The sequence below is a fragment of the Copadichromis virginalis genome, linkage group LG22 (assembly GCF_057382275.1).
Source record: "Copadichromis virginalis isolate Kocher_CV1m ecotype Utaka linkage group LG22, C_Virginalis_male_GT1.1, whole genome shotgun sequence".
NCBI lineage: Eukaryota > Metazoa > Chordata > Actinopteri > Cichliformes > Cichlidae > Copadichromis > Copadichromis virginalis.
In genome coordinates this window covers 16114695-16135430 of record NC_140638.1, presented here as the reverse complement: position 1 = coordinate 16135430, position 20736 = coordinate 16114695, and the positions used below count along the sequence as shown (strand labels likewise).

At 42.5% G+C, this 20736-nt stretch overlaps 1 protein-coding gene across 1 annotated transcript in view; it reads right to left on the bottom strand.

The window, feature by feature from the left end:
* Positions 1-9867, bottom strand: part of LOC146683067 (teashirt homolog 1-like) — a 31654-nt gene extending 21787 nt beyond the window's left edge. Inside the window, exons 1-2 of the mRNA XM_085445875.1 lie at positions 9550-9867; positions 8773-9380 (exon numbers count right to left, since the gene is read on the bottom strand). Coding sequence (XP_085302001.1) covers positions 8773-8812 — 40 coding nt within the window. The 5' untranslated portion in view covers positions 8813-9380; positions 9550-9867. The remainder of the gene's footprint in view (positions 1-8772; positions 9381-9549) is intronic.
* Positions 9868-20736: the final 10869 nt, after the last annotated feature.

Genomic DNA, 20736 nt, shown 5'->3' with positions numbered 1-20736 from the left:
ATGAGCAACCAACCAAAGTGCCGATGGTGTCATCGCTCTATCAGCCATAAACCAAAACCATACTCATTGCCCATCCATAAGAAGGCAACGCAAGCACAGTTATACTGACCTGCTAAATTATCTTGAAATACGTGAAGGGAGTAAAAGCATTCGTTTGTCTATTTTATTCTTAAACGCGTACTTGCCTCTAAGGTTAAAATGCATCTGCCTAACAGCAGCAGAGAACGCTGACGTGCATGTCTTGCAGTATAGTGGAGGCACATATAATCAGCAGCTAATAACAACACATTGGGAGTCGCTGCCCCAACATAAATCAATGTGCAAAATAATTGCTAATACACTGGGTATTGATTAGAGTGCCAGCCAATGCATTCATTTTCTGGGGCGACTGTGGCTAAGCGCTAACGCAGTGACAAGGGTAAAGCGCTATTTCTCAAAAAGGCGCACAGACGGACAGCCGGGCAGGAAAAAAATGACTACAGGGCCTCTGCAGTAATTCTTAATTGACACCTGTCAGAGCGATGGCAGCAGTCACAGCTGCTGCTGCAGGAGAGCGTCTCCCCAAGTCTTGTTCATCTGTCACTTTTAATACCTTTTCTTCAGACCCTCTGTTGTCTTCTTCCCCTCTCCCACCCGCCCCTCTTAAACCCAGATGTTCAAGGCTGCTTAACAGAAGCAACTCTACTTCAAGGCCACACAGCGCAGCCGTCCGGTGGTCGCTCTCTCACCTAAACACTGTTGTTTTTATTGAATGTTGCGACTCAGACAAAGCCCTTACAGAAGCTAGCCTTGGCAGTAGGGCTGCACGATTTTGCATAAAATGAGAATCACGATTTTTTGGCTTAGAATTGAGATCACGATTCTCTCACGGTTTTCTTTTCCAGTATAAATATTTATTGCACTTATTAACTGCACATCAACTTCGTAACAGTTGAGACTGAACATAAAAACAATAAATAAACATAAAAACAACAAATGTCTCACGTTTTGTGGTTGCCGCAAAATGTTGTACTGCTTGAAAACTGCTTGAAATTCCGTCTCCACCATTGCTCGACGCTGCGTGTATAGAGCAGGTAGTGCAACAATAGGAAAATAGTTGCAGGACGGCACTGTGTAACGTTTGTCTAGGGTGTTGATCATTTCCCTAAATCCCTCTTTTTGCACAGTGTTGATGGGAGCCATATCTTTGGTCAGGTGATAAGTAATAGCCTCCGTAATTTCTTTGTGCCTGCGGGAGTTCGACGGGTATAGGGAAGCGCTGTATAAGGTTCCCGTTATTGATGTTTGGGTGGTTGACCGGGACGGATTTTCTCCTGTCACTTTCTCGTCATCCCTGACGTGCTCTCCGTTGTTTTTTTCCCTTCTAATGTTAGCATCACACGGCACAGCTTCTGTATCACGTGGTATAAGGCTCCGCCCTTGTCATTTGTCAAGCAGGAAGAGTGAGCGCTTGTTTTCATGCAGATTACGTCCCGGATCAAAATGCGGTGCAATCGTCGTCGTCTTTTGGAAATGAGATCGCACATAAGTATGAATCGAGATCGCGATTTTCTAACGATTAATCGTGCAGCCCTACTTGGCAGCCATATTGAAACTCTTCGGGACAGTTATTTTGATTACCTTTCATTTTAGTGGTTACAGAGACATAAAACTGCCTGCATAGAATCACCCCCAAAACATCTTGTACTGTGCTATTGTCAAATTCTCTTATAAGATCTCTGGATCACATCAGTTTTTCACTCTTACCACAGCTGACTGAGTACTAAGAATAGTTTTCACTGCGGGCATGTATCTCCAGTTTTATCTCTCGCGCGATCGCCTAATTACAGCAACAGGCACCGCCATCGTGGCAATTTCCAGTATATTAAGGAGAGATGAAAGGAAAACGTTGTTGCAAAGCAATTTCCAAGATCGCCGTAGCAAAATGCAAAAGACGAATCAGATCTATAAAGCCTCGTCACTCCAGTGTTCCAGCAAGCATTATCAATCAATCACTGATGCAACATGCGTTCATGCTAAAGCAGTTCTGCTTTGAGCTAGAAAATATGAGGAAACAGAGAAACAGACACACAAAGCACACAAATCACAATGTGTATACTATAGTGGAGGCAGACAGGTGCTCCCCAGAGTCCACACTGACCTCTGAGTGTACCCTGGACCTCCCATCGTCCTGTATTTAGTCACGACTGGCCATTTTTCTTTCAGTTTTTTTGTTTCGCATCCATTTTGCGTCGTCTACGCTCGGCCTAATAATTCTTTTTGCCTGCTTCTTTAATTATCAGCGTTATCGGAGGTAGTGACAGAGCACAACTGAGTTTGGTGTTTGTGTAGAACAAAGTAAGTGCAGCTGGCCTCTCTCTGGGGGTTTGACAACCCACCAGTTCTTCAGTGCTGTGCTGTGGTTATTTTCAGTTGGCCTCAGTTACATTTACTAACTGGATCTCCTAGTTTCTTAAAGTAAATGTGCAAATAAAAGAACCGATTGTGTCAAATGAATAAATTAGGGAATGATTTTAATTTCAAACAAATGCAAAATAAAAAAGTTGTTTTCAGTCGCTGGTGGTGGATTTTCTTTCTGATACACGAGAGTTCACTGAATGTTCTGCATTGCTGATTGAATAAATGTACCAGAAGATGTAATCTTGAAATTATACTGACTATTTTCTGAGAGAAAATTAGTAACAGGGGAAAGAAAATAGTGGGCAATAAGAGCAATTCAAGTAAGTTGCAGCTCTGTCCATAAATCCTGATTGTCACAGTGAAGCAGAGGTTATGAACGGCCTGGAGATTTCTTGCGATGGTTTGAAAAAGCGGCTGTGAAGTCTCTGAACTGAAAGATGGCAGTGTCATCACTGTAATATTTAGCAGCCAATCATGTATAGACGGGATGGGAATGACACCCTGATAAACAAGAGTTAACTTGGTAAAAGGCTAGATTCATCCGGATAGGTTTGATTTCCTAAACCAAGCGACCAAAGGAAGAAAAATATTAATAGTCACACCTATTCTCTTGTGTGAAAGTCATATGTTTGATCTGTGCCTCCAGGACTCCCATCTTGCATCAGCTGTTTTTGGATTCACTGGTTGCTTCTGAGGATATACACAGACGTTATCTCTGCTTGTCCACTCGCTCAGCTTTTTTCCCTTTTTCTCAGTTAGCAGGAAAACGCTTCCTTCATATGTATGCTTCACAATAATTAGCAACCGGTGCCCTAAAACCCCCTCGGGTCCAGTCATGTGAACGGATTCCTTCTTATTATTCCTCTTCCTAATGTTTTATATCCCCACTGTAAATTGTGGCTTTTTGTTTTGCAGCTGTTTTGAATCGTAGCCAAGGTATCTTTACGAATCCAAAACAGGCGCCGAAACAACAAATAAGCGCAGGATGTGTTTCGGCGAGGCAGAGGGGGTTTCATTCTTGTAACGACGACCTTGTTTTCCTTTTATTTCTTTGTCACGGCTCCTCGTGTTTGCGCTTGAGCGAGAACCCAGGTTTTCCTGCTTCCTCTGAACCTCATTAAGCTCGGGGATAGTTTTACCTCGCGCCCGCGGCTCTGAATGCCTTTACGTCTTCACTCGGTTGGCGAGGCTAATTCCCACATATTTTCAATTCAACCCTCTTTTCCATAAGAGCAGTCATCGATCTTCATTTGTCACTTAACCTCCACGAAGATGAGGACAGAGAGCGGAGTTGTGTGAGTGTGCGTATTAGTGTGTGTCTTTGATTTCCTGACACCACATGCAAATGAAACTAGAGTGCGGGATAGCAAATATATCCAGCGACTCCTTCAGTCAATGTCACCTGTTAATGACACTTTACCTACACTGCATTATCACAGGATCTGAATATTTCACACACACACACACACACACACACACACACACACACACACACACACACACACACACAGGGCTGAGCAAACTCCTCATCTTGCCCAGTGATGCAGATTGGTTCACACACACATTCACAGCAAGAAACACACTTTTCACTCCACATATGTTTTTCCCCCTCTCAGCACTGCTTCAAACCCTGACAAATGTCATTAAATCCATTATCAGAAGCATCCCGATAAAACTAACGTCATCATTTTGTGCTTGTTTCTCAGCTGACAGACGCCACGAGCTAAATTCCTGCAGAGGAATACAATGCCAAGTAGCAACAACAAAATGTATTAACGCTGCTCGGCTAGGAACTTTGTTCCTGCTCTGTCAAACAAACCAAAAGGCTGTTAGCAGAAAGATCAGAGGGAAAGGCAGAGCATTAAGAAAATCTTCTCACACTCGCGGAAAGCCGCATTCACGTTAAACTATTAAAAGGCCTCTAACGCCTACCGCATGGCTACTTGAGTCGAGTTACCCACGATCAGAGCAACGGCTTCTTTGTCACCGGCGCGTTTTTGATTGTCACGTGATGCTCCAGGCAAACTCGGAGCCACCTCAGCTGTTGTTGAGTTTACACTTGAACAACTGAGGTGGGCACATGAGAAGCGGGTGATTCCGAGTTGATTTTTATCAAGGCAGCTTGCAGACTTGACACCTTGCTGAATTTGTCAGCAGTAATCGGTGGACCTGTCACTGATCTGTCAGCTACCTGGATAATTAGGGACCACAGCTAACGATGCCGTCAAGGAGAAGAGAAGCCCCACCCCCCACCCCCCGAGTCATAATTAAGAGACTCCTTTTGAGGCAGAGATAGTGGCAGCATAGGGCAATCTATTTAGGAGAGAAGAAGGCAGCCGCTGATGTCAGTGAAGACGCTCACAGGGCTAGGCAATGTGTGTGCATCTTGGCTTGTTGTGGCTTCGGTGTAGCTGAATGCTGCACGGTGCTTTAATTAAACGTGTAGAGCTAAGCTACAAAGAAATCATTAAAATGTAGCAGTGAAGTTAGTTTACAGCGCACGTCGAATGATGCATATTTAAAAAAAGGAAAGAAAAAAAAAAGAACAGCATCCACAGTCTGTGATTATAACCTGAGTGATTTATGTTTAGAGTGCTAAACTTCTAATTAGCTACACAGTCAAACCTACTCAGTTACCTTACAAATTTATCAGGAGAGCAAGAAAGGAAAACCAATTACTGTCTTCTGAAAGGGCCACGCAGCCATGTTTAACAGCGTAGCAGCATCTTTCTCTCTCATCGTGACCTGCACTAATTCTGTCAGCACAGGAACTGATCGCTCGGCTGTCAGAGGAGATGAGGATCAGGATCAGGATCAAATCTTTCGAAACTTGGGCTTTTAACTGCGAACAGGAACTGAAAACAGGGCACGCGTGAGTATATAGACATTTATGGAGCTGCATCCTGCTCAGCTCACAGTGGATTGGTCACTTCACAGTGTGCTCCCTCTTCCTCTTTCTCTTTTACTTCAGCCAGTAAAAGTGAGCGTGGTGCGGGGTACGTAATCAAGACGATCCTTTCGTCCTTATTTTTTTCTTTTCTTGAAGCTAGACCTTTTTAAATCCCGAGGAATACATCTAACACGGTGTCACACTGTAATCACGCTCACGTGTTGAATGATTGGTTGACAGATTCATTACTTAGAGTGACAGTGTTTGATTTAAGATATCGCGGTTGGCAAACTAGAAGCAGGATGAGACATGCGGCAATACCATTAATTTTCAAGCAGCAATCAAACCTGTGACCTCTGCATCGAGGCAAATCTGGAGTTATGGCTTCTCTGTAAATGTTATATAAAGTATCGCCTATCTGCTAATTAAACTAAACGCTGGTTATCTTGGTCTAGTATATAGAACGAGCTGTCATTTTTGAAGACAACCTTGCTACTAAACAGTCTAAGAGGTCCTTTTCTTTAAAGAGTGGCACGAGCTTAAGTTAATGTCAGAGTCTGTAGCATTGATTGTGTGCTTTTAAACCTTTTATGGTTTAGCTAACCATCTCGACTCATCGGTTAATCTGCAAAATGTCCAAAAATACAAAGGAAAATGCGACCAAACGAGGCAAAACCCAAAGATGTTGGATTTCCTGTGATAAACAAGAGTCAAGATCCGGTCAGTGTTGGATATTTTTCTTGTTTGATAAGCAACTAAACTCGCTGGTGACGTTTAAATTGTTGGGTAATGGTTTCAGGCCCGACTTTAATTGCACTTAAATTAAAGCAACACTGGCACAATGGCAACACATGCACTCTTTGCAGCTGTTTTACCTTAAGCTAGCATGGGCAAAGTCAGCAAACTGTTCGTATAAAGATTTAAAAAGAAAAACCACACAGGTTGCTCTTTTAGTGTGGTTTATTTTTACAAATCAATCTCTCACCACACTTGTTTATTCTCATCCTTGATTATTGTTACTTCACATCGCTGCATTGTTTAGCTTCCATTAATTACTCGAGGAATGCATGTACATAGCTGCACTTTGGTGAAGGGAGACGGAAAAAAGAAAAGGGAAAAAGAAAGAAAGAAAGAATGAAAATGACGACAAATGACTGCAGCAAAAGTCTCTACTGCTCAAATTGCTCTGCACTGAACTCAACTGCCAAAACTAACAGATGCAGTAATGCGGTTCCAAATGAAAGAACACTGATGTATTGTCACTGGTCATAAACTAGATAGGGTACAGCGCCATTACAGGGTCTAAAATCATCACTGTGACTGATGAAACAGAGCCCATTTGAAATGGCATACAAAGAGCTATTGAAACCCTGTCTCCCGCTCTCTCTCTCTGAGGAGCATATGCAACATTTTGTTTCAGTGCAACTCTAAAGTGACAAATCTGGGTTGTGGAAATATCTGGTAATGCATTATAAAAATAGCCTGTGTTTATAGGTGTGTACACCGTTTTACTGAGGAAACAGTCTCACGCAGGCACACGCACATCAGCGGAGGTGTTAAAAGTTTTTGGATTGACCATATGTCAAGTACTGGAAATAATGTCGAGACAAAGCCTGCCAAGTTAGGATTGACCATTACTGCCTGTGATGTATGTGTCTGTCAGAAAAAGCAGACAATCGAATCAATATTCAAAAGCTGAGCAGGAATGGGGCCACTTCAGAGCTCAGCCAAATGACCAGAAGAGTCTGGAAAAGACAAAACATAACCCCCCCCCCCCCATGTTTTCTGCTCTCCTATGGGGGGTTTTCGCTAGCAAAGCTGTGGCAGAGGTATATAAACCGCCACTATTCATTTTCACCATGCAGGCTTGTTCTTCAAACACATTTCTCTCTATCATCACTAAAGCCTCGCGTCAATTAGAAATTACAGCCCCACCGAGTTCAAAGTCTTCCCGTCACAACCTTGATTAAGTCTGCTTAACCTCACATTTCCACTGCCTGCTTAACATTCTACAGCTGTTTTATTCGGCTTTGGTCATTACTGCATGAACTTCAAAGGCTCCTCTTTCCCCCGTCATTTGGAAATGCATGTCAATCACAGCCGTCTCTCGCAGGGACATCAAATGGAATCAGGCAAACATGCGACTCTCTCGCAGAGCAGCTCACGTCTGGTCAACTTAATGACAACACGTAGGCCGGACTGTCAAAAGTCAGGCTGTTAAAGTGGAATTTACTTCACTGATCTTTCCCTTTTCTCAAATGAAAACAGGACTTTTGGCACTTCACAGTACACCTTCCTCTAAATCACATTAAGCTATGTTTATAGAGTGCGATTACAGTTTTCCATCTCATATTTAGGAAGCTAATACACAGCCTGCCAAAACTGGAAAAGTTAATTAGCAATTGTTAGTTTGATTATACTAAACTTGCATTTTTATACCACACTGAATCAATCAGATTCCTCTGATGACTTCCAGAACAACTTCTCCTCACTTTTCTATCCATGCTTAATATCAGATTCACTCAAGTTAAACAGCATTTCCTGTTTCTGCAGGATGAACACGAGGTCAGGTCTGAAGTGACCATAGGAGTTCACCCTGTGATCTTGCTACGCCCCAGCACCCCTCCTCCCTTGTTCCCTCCCCCTTGGGGTATTAAACGCAAAGTATTTATCCCGCTTGAGAACTTTTCTTTCAATTTGTCTTTTCTTTGCTCCTCTGCGGGGGCCAAAAAGTTATCCTTTGAGGGAGTCCAGCTGCCGGGCGCATGCGTGTCTCTATGGTGAATGATTTACTGATGTTTATCAGGAATGAATAGATCAAAGGCAGTCGCATGACAGGCGATCAATCAAGCATCAAATCAAGGATGGCAATCCCAGAGCGGAACACAAGCTGAAAATACGCTACTTTCCCTTTCCCCCCTCTTTCTTTCTTTTTCTTTTCTTTCTTGTTTTTTTTTTCTGACACTAACGCATCAAGCACGTAAGCCTGTAAAAATGAGATAAGATGAGCTTTTGTTTGGAGAACTTGGATGCTGGCAACCTAGTGGAGGATCAGATTTAAAGCTTGAAACTAAAGTGCAGCTCAGCGCATTTGCTTCTAACGGGAAAAGTTGGCACTGAATAATGGCTGCTTAAACTAAGGACACGCTACCGTTCCCAATAGAGATCGGAGATTACGCTCTAGGTTATTTAAATAAACTTTATTTTGGGTTGAGTGTTGAAAACTGCGCAGATTAAACTTCACATTTGTTTTGCTTCACTCTGAGCTACAATTCACCGATAAGCCACGGACGTCAGGTCTTTGAGCGCTTATATCGTGTCCTGCATCAGGCCTTTGGAGCTACTGCGTGAACTTGTCCGGGGTACACACATCTGTGCCGATCCCTGGCTTTGTATCCTACCCGGGGAGGGAGCGAAGTGTGCGTGCTGGAGCCTTTCTGATGTGGGGGGTGGGAGTGTTCGGTTGCAGAGCCGGGGCTTACCTGCTGACCGCCGCGGTGCTTGCTGCTTTCTCCTCGGCATGCTGCTGCGAGACTTTCCGCTGGACTTTTCATGCAGAGATCAAAATAGCGGACGAGCTGGAGAGGAAACCGGCGCAAGGCGACGAAATCAGAGCCAGCAGCGGTTCATTGGGCTCTTCGGCTGGGGACGATGCTGAAGAAATGTTTCTGAGATTTATTTTGATCGTTGTTATTATCGGGCTGTCCGGCGAGGAAAACGATGCGGATCGTTTAGAGAAGAAAAAAGAAAAAAGAAAGAAAATCAAAAGGAAAAAATGGGGGCTCGTCCTTTAACTTCTGCCAGAAGAACTCATCGCAGGCTGGCGTGCTGAAAACTAGCAGAAAGCTCCGTGCGGATCTCAGTCTGTCGGGCAGGGATTATATGGGAGAGCTGCCTGAAGCCAGTCGCCTCGTTTCCATCAAAAATACGTTCGCCCCGCTGGCTGGACAATTTCATCCCCCAGTAAACAACAAGAGTGAAGAAAACGGAGATCCGGCTCGTGCGTATTAACTCACACTCCGCGGTGAAGATGAGTCCAAAACTGCGATCTCTCCCTTCGTCCAGGTGCCACAGCTCCGGTCTCCTCCAGCTACAGGAGGAAATCAGGAGGGGAGAAAAAAGGAGAGGAAAGAGTGACACGTTAGGCGGGCTGGGTGTATGTCAATCAGTCAAGTGTGAGCGTGTGGAAACCCCGGAGCAATCAACTCACATCCCATCTCCCTGAAAGCACCCACTGGATAAAGAAACAGGCTACTCACATACGCTTACCGCCCGACTGTCAACACGGACACTTGACGAATTTGTCACAAAGTCATCACAGAAAAAAAAAAAGATAGAAAGAGGAAAAAAGCGAGCAGATTCCGGGTCTCAGCTGTTATTATTCCCTGATTTTTATTTATTGTTATTATTTATTTTAAAGGCGCAAGGAGGAGCGTCCCCGGATATTTCTCCGCAGTGAAATGTGCGCACATTGGTGATGCGTGGTGCGTTCCGACAGCTCCCACTGATAGACAGACACATCCAGCTGCCTTTCCGGCCTCTCCTTTACTCCACCCCTCCACAAGCGTCACCCTGACAGTCAGAGCCCACCTGTCAATCTGCGGCTGTTAATTGTTCACTGGGACGGCTTTCATTTCAACGCCCTGCTGTCCCCAAGAAAGGTGCGTCCTGTTCCTGGACACACGAGGAGGCGATGTGCAACCTCGTTTCCAGACAATAGAAATGAGAGGTGCCTGGAAAAGTAAGAAAAGTGTGTGTGTGTGTGTGTGTGTGTGCGTGTGTGTGTGTGTGTGTGTGTGTGTGTGTGTGTGTATGTTTGTGTGAGAGAGATATTTGATGTAACAGTCACTGCTACACAAACTTACAGCCAAATAAAGTTTTAAGTGAAATGAGGACTCGGGGCATATCTTTTACCTACAGAAAATACATTTGTTGATTATTTTTGAAGCACCAGGCAGATGTTATTGATCCTACATAATAAAGAAGATATTTGCCAGGCCAGGCTAACCGTTAGATTTGCAACTTCAAGCATCAAACACACAATAATTCAACTACAAGCTGCTTGGAATCTGGAGGGGTTTTTTTCTAATAATGTATAAGAATATAAATTTCTTTCAACGTTTTACTTGGAGAACAGGAAAAAATAATGTTTGCACTTGAGTTTTCAGCTAGATAAGATGCTGCTGCAGCATTTCCTTTGTCAGTTTTTGGTCTCAAAGTTTTGCAAAAACAAAACCAAAAAAATGTGGATATTTTTGGTGACCTCTTTAGGGGGACAAAGAAGGCTGAAGATCGATTCGTTACACCTTTTTAAAGTGGGGCTTCTGGTGAGGGAAGGGGAGGGGCTCTGAATCCGCAAGAGGCACCATTAATAGCCTACACTCCATCCTAACTATTATCCACCATAAAGTGTTTATAAAGAGCACACAATCTCGGCTAGTGTTATTTCTAATGAGGCATCATGGTATAGCCGACTGATGCGGCAAGCGCCGAGGAGCACGGTGAAGGAGAGGAGGAAAAGTCTGAAATTTGCTTTACACTGAGCCCGATAGAGGGTGCGGTGATAATCACAGCATAACTTGGATGCCATGAAATCTGGCACAGACTGTGTGCGCTCCGTCTGCAGCCAGGCGTCGGACTTATTATTCATCCAGCTACACCGGCTTCAGTTCAGGCTGTAAAGCAGAGGGTTTGGACCGGATCAAGGAAGAAACTGGATTTAAAAAAAACCCCAAAACAAATCTCCCAGCCGTTCCACTCCCGCTTTGACTAATTCCGGGTGAGTTTCCTAATTTATCCTTCAGGTAATTTGGCGTTTTCACAGTGACCGGGTAGTAAGTATGGATCACGAACAGCAGAGAAGTTTTCTGCTTCTCGACTGACGAGTTTATTTTGGAGCAAGCCTCCTATCTGTCTGCAGAACTCCTAATCTGCGCAGGGAACACGTCTGAGGTGGCTTATTATATGGTAAAAGAAATACCAAGTACCGCCCCAACATCTGTCTGTCCCTGCCTGGCTGCTGATTGATGGAACAGACTTACGTCACTAATATTTCCATCTCAGAGTCTGCGGACAGACAGGAGAGCTGCTTTTCTCCATCTTATGGTGCTTTTCATATAAAGCTAACACAGCTGTGGAATATAAATACACACACACACACACACACACACACACACATTTCTGTTTATTTAGACTGATTAGTAGGTTTCATTTCCTACATTTTTGAACGTGAACACACATTTACTGGAAAACAAATGTAATGATTTAATATCTATTGTTTTGTAGTATATGTTATCCTCATTATAATAATTCTGATTGTTGCCATTAACTAACTAGTAAACATCTTACCTTTGCTTATTCTTATATATGTTTATGCTGCATTGCTGTGTTTTGTGATGAAGCTATTAATGCAGTAATATAGAACCAGTTTGGCTGCATAGCCACCGCCACAAACTAATCCACTGCTAAAAACCAGTAATAAGCATCAATACTAGTATAATGAAAAACAAAAGTTTGATCAGTTTGACATTTTCAGATATATGCTGAACTTTAAAATGCTACAAAGAGGTCACGGAAATCTAATCTGAATTGAGTCAATAATGATGAAATATGAAATAGAAAGAATGTAATAGTTGTTTAAAAATTTTTTTTAATAGATTAATTGACATTAACTTTTGATCTTTTGCATCTGTAAGAATTTTGCGGAGGGGCAGCAAAAGGCTTAGAGAGGAGACGGCCGTGCAAGAGCTGATCTGAGGCCGGGGTGGGGACGTGTGGTTCAGGGAAAAGGGCAGAGAGCCATCTCAGCACTTAAAACATCCCTGCACATGCACTGAGACGCTGCAGTATTGTTTCTTTTCCCATCTTTTTCTCTTATTCCCTCATCTTGTTTGAGGACGCGTATACGTTAGTGACCTTGGAGCTGAATTTCAACAGCCTGTTGAAACACACACACGCGCGTTTTAATAAATGCCCCTCTCCGTGTAACCTCTCACCTAACATATAGGGTGTTAGGTGTACAAGTGAAAGTCGGTGTCTTGCGATTTGGAGATTGTGATCCAAACTGCTCGCTATAGTAGATCCTCTAACTGTGATTCAGCCACTCGTGTCCATGTGTGCGAACGAGAATTGCCAAACACAGAAACAGTTGTTTCCCGCCTCCCACCCCCAACTTGTACACACAAAGCACCTTCCTCCACTTAACTACAGCTCACTGACAGCACGATGACATGTCACGCGTTTTCTGCATGGAGATAGCCTCTCAGAGCTGTGAGAACATCCATGCAGCCTCTGTGTATATCTACATACGTTATAGTTTTTGCTTCCTTTTGTCTCCTTCCTTTTCCTCTTTCTAGGTCTGACATGATGATGCAAAGCAAAGCTGTTTATACAGTCTAGCGGATCACAATGCAAACAAGTCCTGCGGGTTGTCAAATCAGGTGAGGCACTTTGAAAACACCGATAGTCTCAGATGACCAAATAATGCCAAACGCAATTATTTTGCCGAGCGAATGCTGTTACTTTTAATAACGACTGTGTTGTTGCTCTAGCTGCAGTCAAAAGTAATCTGTGAATTATATGCCGGACTGGCGTATACATAAAGAACACTGAGGAAAAAGTAGGAAATTATATGTGTATTTGTTTACTGTTTCCAGGCAGTGTAATGGTCATTTTTAAATTCAGTTTATACTATTGATAAGAGAGCTCAACAGCAGGGCTCTGTTACTATTTAGACCTAGTTTTGTACGCCGTCTAATACATTTTTGTAGAATCTAAAGTTGTTAAAAAAGTGAATAAATCCACTTATGCCTTGAGGTTTGTTCTTTCACATTTTGATCAAATTTGTGCACAGTACCCTCGTACTTGGCACTCAAACACACAACACAGTAAACATCCATTCATCCATCCATTGTCTTCCACTTATCCTCTTAGTTTCTTCCTCTTTTATCTTTTCCTTCAGTACTATTTCAACTCTTGTGCTCCATTTGTTATCATCTTTGTCATCGTAGTCAGCATCTTAGAGAGCATTGTTGGGGGAAAAAAATCGAAATAAAATAAATAAATAAAAATATGTGTTTAGGCCACACACGGTTTGTTTACTTTTACTTTGGGGAGGGTGGGCAGTGTCAGTTTGTATTGAGGCTACGCAAACTGTGACGTTCTGTTAATTCTGCCACTTTAGTTTACAGTTTGTTAGATTTTTGTTTTAAATGGGAAACTTTATACAAAAAAAAAAACTTTATACAAAAAGTATAACTTTTATATATCTGAGAGATAAAAATTTTTTTTGTAAATGTCTTTAGTACTTCAAGAAGGAATTGTTGTAATTTTTTCCCATTTGATGAATTACACAATGGACCACACCAACCGTTAGTTTAATAATAAGCTAAATGATAGTTAACACACCAGAACTATAAATGTATATCAGCGGATAAATTATTAATACTAAAAAGGTTTTGAGACTAACATAATCTGCAGGATTGCTTTATTCACATTTTAGAAACATATCTGTTACCCTTAGGCATTCATTTGTGCTTTTATTCTGAAAAATCTATGCTTATCATTTCAGTTTAAGGATCTATTTTATGTAATCATGCTAATGGCAAAGATTATTGGAAAAAAAAAATCCTGCTGGAAAAAAGCATGAATTTAATGCCTTCCTCTTAATATTTATAAATAATTAATGCGGCGTTGCATATTTTTGGCCTGTGGCTAACCGTTCAAGCTTTTTGCAGCCAAAGACCTCTGATGTCAAAAGGTTTGGGCTCTGCTGGCATACAAGTATGATAAGTGCACTGCAGATTTGCTGTTGGGGGTGTTGTTACTGTCTGCAGGGCACACTGCTGGACTCATAAACGCATTTATAGTGGACTGAAATAGGGTGTAATCTTTGCTTTTAGAATCGTTCAAATAAGTTAAGATTTCGAATGTTGAAAGCTCACGGCTTATGATAATACCTCTCCTCATAATCTTGAATAATCTTCAATCAATGAAGGGTCCTATCAGATTCCCGACAATCATTGACAGCCCGAATATAAGAATATATAATAAAAAATTAATAAAGAACAGGCTCTAACTTTGACACGAGATATATCTCCACATCTATCAGATAAGACTGCATAATTAAAATGCCAAGTGTGAGTATGGAGTGAAGGAGAGGGTTTTTTTTTTTTTTATATTTTTGATATAGAGATTTACTTTTTCCATGACTTGTTTAAAGTGAAGAGTTTAAAAAAATGTGTTGCTGTAGTTTTGACAATGCAATTAAAGGTTTGTAATCCCCACCTGGGCTTTTTTTTTTTTGATTCTGTCAGTTTGGACGAAGAACGTGATGAAGTGCGGTGCAGCGGTGACAGATGCAAGTTTATTAAAGGATTGGAGTCTCGGAGGGATTCGAGGTGTTATTTTACAGCATGCAGAACCTGAACTGAGCCGCTTCAGCTTGTTTACATTAGCTGTGGCGGAAACAAAGTATGAGCAAAGTAAATGCAGAGCATCAGGATGCCCCCCCCCCAAAAAAAAGAAAAAAAAAAAAACCCTATTTAAACGCTACACACCACCACGGGTCAAACGTTACTCAGGCAAACGGTGTAAACGACGAGATTTCCCACTTCCTCAAACAACCTTGCTAAAAATCCGTCCCAACTTGGCTGAATAAAGTGACATATTTCACATTTCAAAATACCAGCCTCTCTGACACGCACATTCCTTCCCTCTCCTCCTCCCTTGCCTTTTGTTTTCCTTGACACGTGCGCGCCAATTAGCATTTTTCAGCCATTAAGGAGGAAAGAGAAGCAGCCAAATGTTTGTCTCTCCCAGCTCTTTTTCCGACAAGAGTTTTCGAATGTCAGTGAGGGAGGGGGGAGAAAAAAGAACATTCAGACAGAATGTGGAATATTATCCTCAGTGTTAACATTATCTTCTTCACATAACAATTACCAGTAGCTTTGTCTGGGAAACTGGTGTGACAACGCAACCAATTGGGTTTACGAGAGCAGTCGTCAGTCCACATTTAGAGCAATTTAAAATGATTTTCAGCGAGAGTACACAAGCAGTCGGGATTACTTTCATCTCCAGTGACGTCATGTAAACCTGTATAACATTTCGTTTTGTGAATTTTTTTATATTTTGACTTCTAAGCACAATGAGCTCCTTTCAACCGCGTGCGGTAAAACGTAAAGCAGTCTGCAAGAACTACATCTTAATGCTAACTCGGGCAGTAAGACGATAGATAGATAGAAATCGAGCATTTTTGTCATCAGGTCCTCTCGTGTGTCAAATTAGGGCGTCCTAATCTTTTCCTTTTACTCTTGAATTTAAATCTGCAAATCTCATATTGCACACATCCCTCGCTGCGGGGCTTTCGGCTGCTAAAATCTGTCACCGCAGCTGGTGTGTCGTACATTAAGGGAGAAAATGCTCTTAAAAAGGTGCTTTTCTGACATTAACATGACTTGTGTGCATAGCGCCGGTCGATCTGTGTAGTTTGAGGCATATATTTATGAATAGGAACCTTTAATTAGGGCTTGTGTTTCCTCCCTAGTCACATTGAGGGATGGTCCTCGCCGACATTCATTAATGATAATCACCAAGAGCGATGGCATAGCTACAGGCCAAGTCTCAGGGGAGCCGACACTTGAAAAGAAGCATTAAATTACACAGAGGGACTCTTTAATTGCAAAAAGGAAAATATATAGCCATCATTGTTAAATATGATCTTTTGTAAGCCTTTACTGGTTCAAGGATTTGTCCCAGGGTTTTCTTATCCTCACATTCGTTTAAACGAATCTAGGGCCACAGTTTAGCCGTAATACGTCACAGAACCTTCGCGCATCGAGATGTTTGCCTCGGTTTTATGTATCGCAAACAAAGCACCAGCTGTAAATAAATCTACAGCAAAACCTGAAATCTCAGCAAACCTGCACGTGGAGACGTACAAATCTCAAAGATGATTAATGCAAAAACATCTACGTTGTGTTTTTGAAAGTGCCTGAAATTGTACATGGGCTTTCGCTACTTAAACGTGTCTGCGATTCAAGCGGAGCGTGTGAGCAGTGGAAACAGGCTGTCAGGGAGGCAAATAAAGGAGAAAAAGTGTTTCTGTTCCCAGATTCTGTCGTTTGGCAATAAAATGGTCTTGATATAAATAAATAAATAAAAGTTATGCATGAACACACACACACACGCATACTCATACACACCCAAACTCCTGACCTAATTGCTCAGTCTCATTCAACTAATTAATCACAGCTGACTTAACATGGTGACAAGGTTAGGTAGGTGACATTCTCCAAAAAATCCTGTCTTTCTGTCTCCTCTGTTGCTTTTTTCCTTTTTACCCTTATTTATTAACCATTTCACCCCTTCTCTCAGATTTTTTTAAACAGGTCCATCTTTTTAAATTTTTTTGTCCTTTTCACTTCTATCCTTCTTTCCATCTTCCTGCCCTTTGTGTAGTTTTTGTCTCTTTCTGTCCTTCCTATCTCTGCCCCCCCTCACCATCAAATCATGTCTAGTAAAGGAGTAAATGGGAGAGCATAACTTGGCCCACATCTATTTTTACCTGTTATTGAAGGTGGATGTGTGGGGGGCCCTAGCAGAGGTGAGAGTGGGCATGCTCGGGAAAGAGGCGTGTGTGAGTGTGTGTGTGTTGGTGGTGGTGGGGGGTTAGGGGCGGGGTCACAATGCTCCATTAATCAAAAAGAATGACACTCATGTCGTCCGTGACAACCATCCTGCCACCCGTACGTCTCTTCCCCTCCTCCTCCATCCCACTCAAACAGGACAACTTTAGTAATGGGGAGGGCGAGAAAGAAGAAGTAGAAGAAGAAGAGAATGAGAGGGGGGGCTGGGGTGGGCAAACTTTATTAATCAAGCATCTCAGATTAATTGTTATGAAGTGTCACCCATAAATTCTCCATTTGGATTTAATAATCTTGGAGGTAGACTTAACAATCTCTGTCGTGATTTGAGTTTTATTGAAGAGGCTGCAGAGAGAGAGAGGGGGAGAGACAGAGCGAGAGAGAGATGCAGTGACACAAATAGCTTCTCAGCGGACAGTCCCTCTCCGCATGACAGTTATGAAATACAATTATCAGCAAGATCTGCTTAAGAATTCATCAACTGCACCCTGCCTTCCAAGGAGAGAAGGGGAAAAAATATCCTACATACAAAGCAAGTCTTAACTGATAAGTCTTCTCTTTTCCCTGCAGCCCTTAAACTATCATTTCAATTCCTCTGTCTCAGACATGTTAAGTCACTGTAAAGGTATGGTACACGTGTGTCTTTGAAAGCTCCCCGAGCCTTATATAAAGCATAAATCACCAGGTAATCAGGGACTACGGTAAATGACACACCGCACGCAAACCGGCATGATAGCGAGCATCTCGTTTGAAATGTACAACCCGTTGGTTTGCGTCAGGGTCAATATTAGCAGTTAATCTGTGCGTGCGGTGAAAACATACTGTCAGTGAATTGTACAACACACTGTCAGCTCTCAAAAGTAACGGAATCATAAAAAGGCAAATGATTTCAATCAGCTGTCGTCTAATTGCAGTCGCATCTTTTGAAACGGATGAAGAACGGCCACTATGTAGGTTGACAGTATGCATAAAATTAGCATAGCTTTGCATATTGCAATTCCATTAGTGGTAGTGTTATTGGAGGCTTGGGCTTTCCTTCTTATTGCACAGTGGCATTGTCTTAAAGGGACACGGGCAGGATGATAGTAAAAGATAAGAATCATTAGGACTCAAAGCGGAGCTAATTTCTACATCAAAGAGCAGAATCTCGCATGATAACGTCGTCCGATACGAGGAAGGTGTTTTATAAGAAAAGCGCTCTGACAAAAGACAGATCTGAGAAATGGAAAGGGGCTCTGTCTTTGCTCAGAATATTAATGGTAAGTCTTTCTGTGACCGTTTTTGGAAAATGCCGGTGAAGCTTGTTAAACATGTGCCTTTAACTACACTTTCCCCTGCGCGAGATATCGTCCTGATCAATGATGCCTCGCCCGTGTGAAAAATGACTATAGCTGGATTCACGGTAAATGTTTTAGCTATCAACACTCCTTCATGGCCAATCCCTCACTGACACTACATCCTGGCGGCAGCCTGGTTAAATCCAAGCCCGTCTTCTCCCATCAGTGATTGCAGTCGTCAGCCGGTGATGTGTGGCTCCTGAGCGATGGCGTCGCTTCTGGCTCATCGGTTTCGGTGAGTTGCGAGCGCTAATTCAGCGAGGTGGCGGAGAAATTTTCTAATAATTTTGTGACACTGGAGCACCGCAAGAGGCCAGACCACAGACAGTTTGTTTACACTCACTTCGATAATGTAATTAAGACCAGAGTAAAGCAACACAAATTACTACAACTACCATGTGAACTTTTTTTAATTATATGAATTAAAGTCATAATCAGGGAGCATCAAACTCAATTAAGAGAGCTCGATTGCATGTCAGTCTCTTCCATCACTCATGTCAGTTTAAGTCTTTATTAAGCCAAGGAAAGCAGTTTGTTTAAAGCGATGCAAGGATTCTTGAGGAAAGAGCCAACATTTTGCTTCTTGAGCTTAGCAATCTGACAATTCACAGACTAGCCATATTGTTCTGCAGAGACGTACAGTGGCCGTGCATTAGTCACTGATATATGTGTAAATATACTGCTTGTTTAAAACTGCAGCTACTGTAGGCACAACCAGGTGGGTACCATTAAGCACACCCAGCTCTTTAATGTGCATTTAACCCTAAAAGAAAGGAAATGCCACAAATGCACACCAAGAAAACAAATACTGTCACGGCTGGCGGAGTGAGCCGTGTGGTGTGGAGGAAAGGGAGGACCCAAAATGCAGCAGTGACTGATGATACGAGTGATGTTTATTTACAAAGTGACAATGGCAGAAACAGGCAGTGAGGCATGACAAAACAACTGAAGAAACCTAAACTGGGAGAACTAAATGACAAACCTGAGACCATACAAAAGGGGTGCGGGGCAGAGAGACGCAGAGACAGGAACACCATAGAACGCAGACGAGCCGACAATGAACACAGACCGACACCCACTAAATATACACACACACAAGGTAATCAGGTAATCACACACAGGAGGGAAGAACAGCTGAACCTAATACACATGAGGACCGGAGGACACAAGCTGAACACAATGACAACAGACACAGACCTTCAGAATAGAACAGGAAATCCAGAACATGAGCCTTCAAAGTAAAGCAGGAACACACAGACTGATTTACAACACAACACGGGGACATGAACAGAGCACCAAGGACAGACACAGGTAGGGCTGAATACACACACACACACACACCAAACTACAGGTTCAACCCTAAACCAATACAAAATCAGAATAAACACAAAGCACAAAAATGAACTTCAAGGAAACACAAAACGCTGGGCCAAAATGACCCAGGACCATGACAAATACAATGTGTCTTTTATACAATTAAATGATTGAATACAATTTTTCTGCATGCAAAACCTTAATGCTGTTCATGTCCATGCAGTTCATGCGTCTTCCACTCAAGCAGAAAGCCCCAAACATGCCATTAGGGCTGGGCCATATCATACCATTCACGGTAATACCGGTATAATGTTGGGCAATGGTAAGAAAATGAAATATCGCAATAGAATATGGGTAAAACACGCATGCGCAGTGCCTTTGTTTTCATACGCACATGGCGGAAAAAGCATGGCGGTGACAGAGAATGAGAAGGGCGAAAGCGGATCGTTGGATGAACCAGAATTGGTTTGTAAAAATGCTGCAAGTTCAGTGGTGTGGAGCTGGTTTAGCTATCGTCCGTATGATACACAATAAAGCAATATTTTTGGTAGAGCATGCTAGCAGGCCGTCATTATTACCGTGTTTTTTGGAAAATACGGCACACTTAAAATCAATCTTTTGATTTTTCTGAAAATCAACAATGCCCCTTATAATCAGGGGTGCACATAAGTGGTCGCTGTCAAAAAAAAAAAGACGCGCACCAGATAAGAAGGTACAATGCGCGTTTGCGTACATAAGATTTTCTGGAGGAGGACAGACATTTGTTTAGAACTCTTAAAGATGTCGAAGCAAGCTCCTTTAAGCAATTACTTTGGTGTTCCTCCACCTCCAAAGAAATGTCAGAAGGAGTCCGAACCGCGAAAGAAGTGCGTATTCTCGGAAAAGTGGTTGCAGCATGTGAGCTGGCTTCAAACAAATGATGAACGCACAGAGATGTGGTGCAGAATATGCTGTGAAAATCCCACTCTAGCGGACAACAACAGTGCCTTTTATATGTACGGAAACGCGCATTGCAACTTCTTATCTGGTGCGCGTCTTTTATTTTGACAGCGAATGCGCACCTGCGGACCACTTATGTGCAGCCCTGCTTATAATCCCGTGTTGTTTATGTATGAATTCTGGTTGTGTTTACTGACCTCGAAACGATTTTATG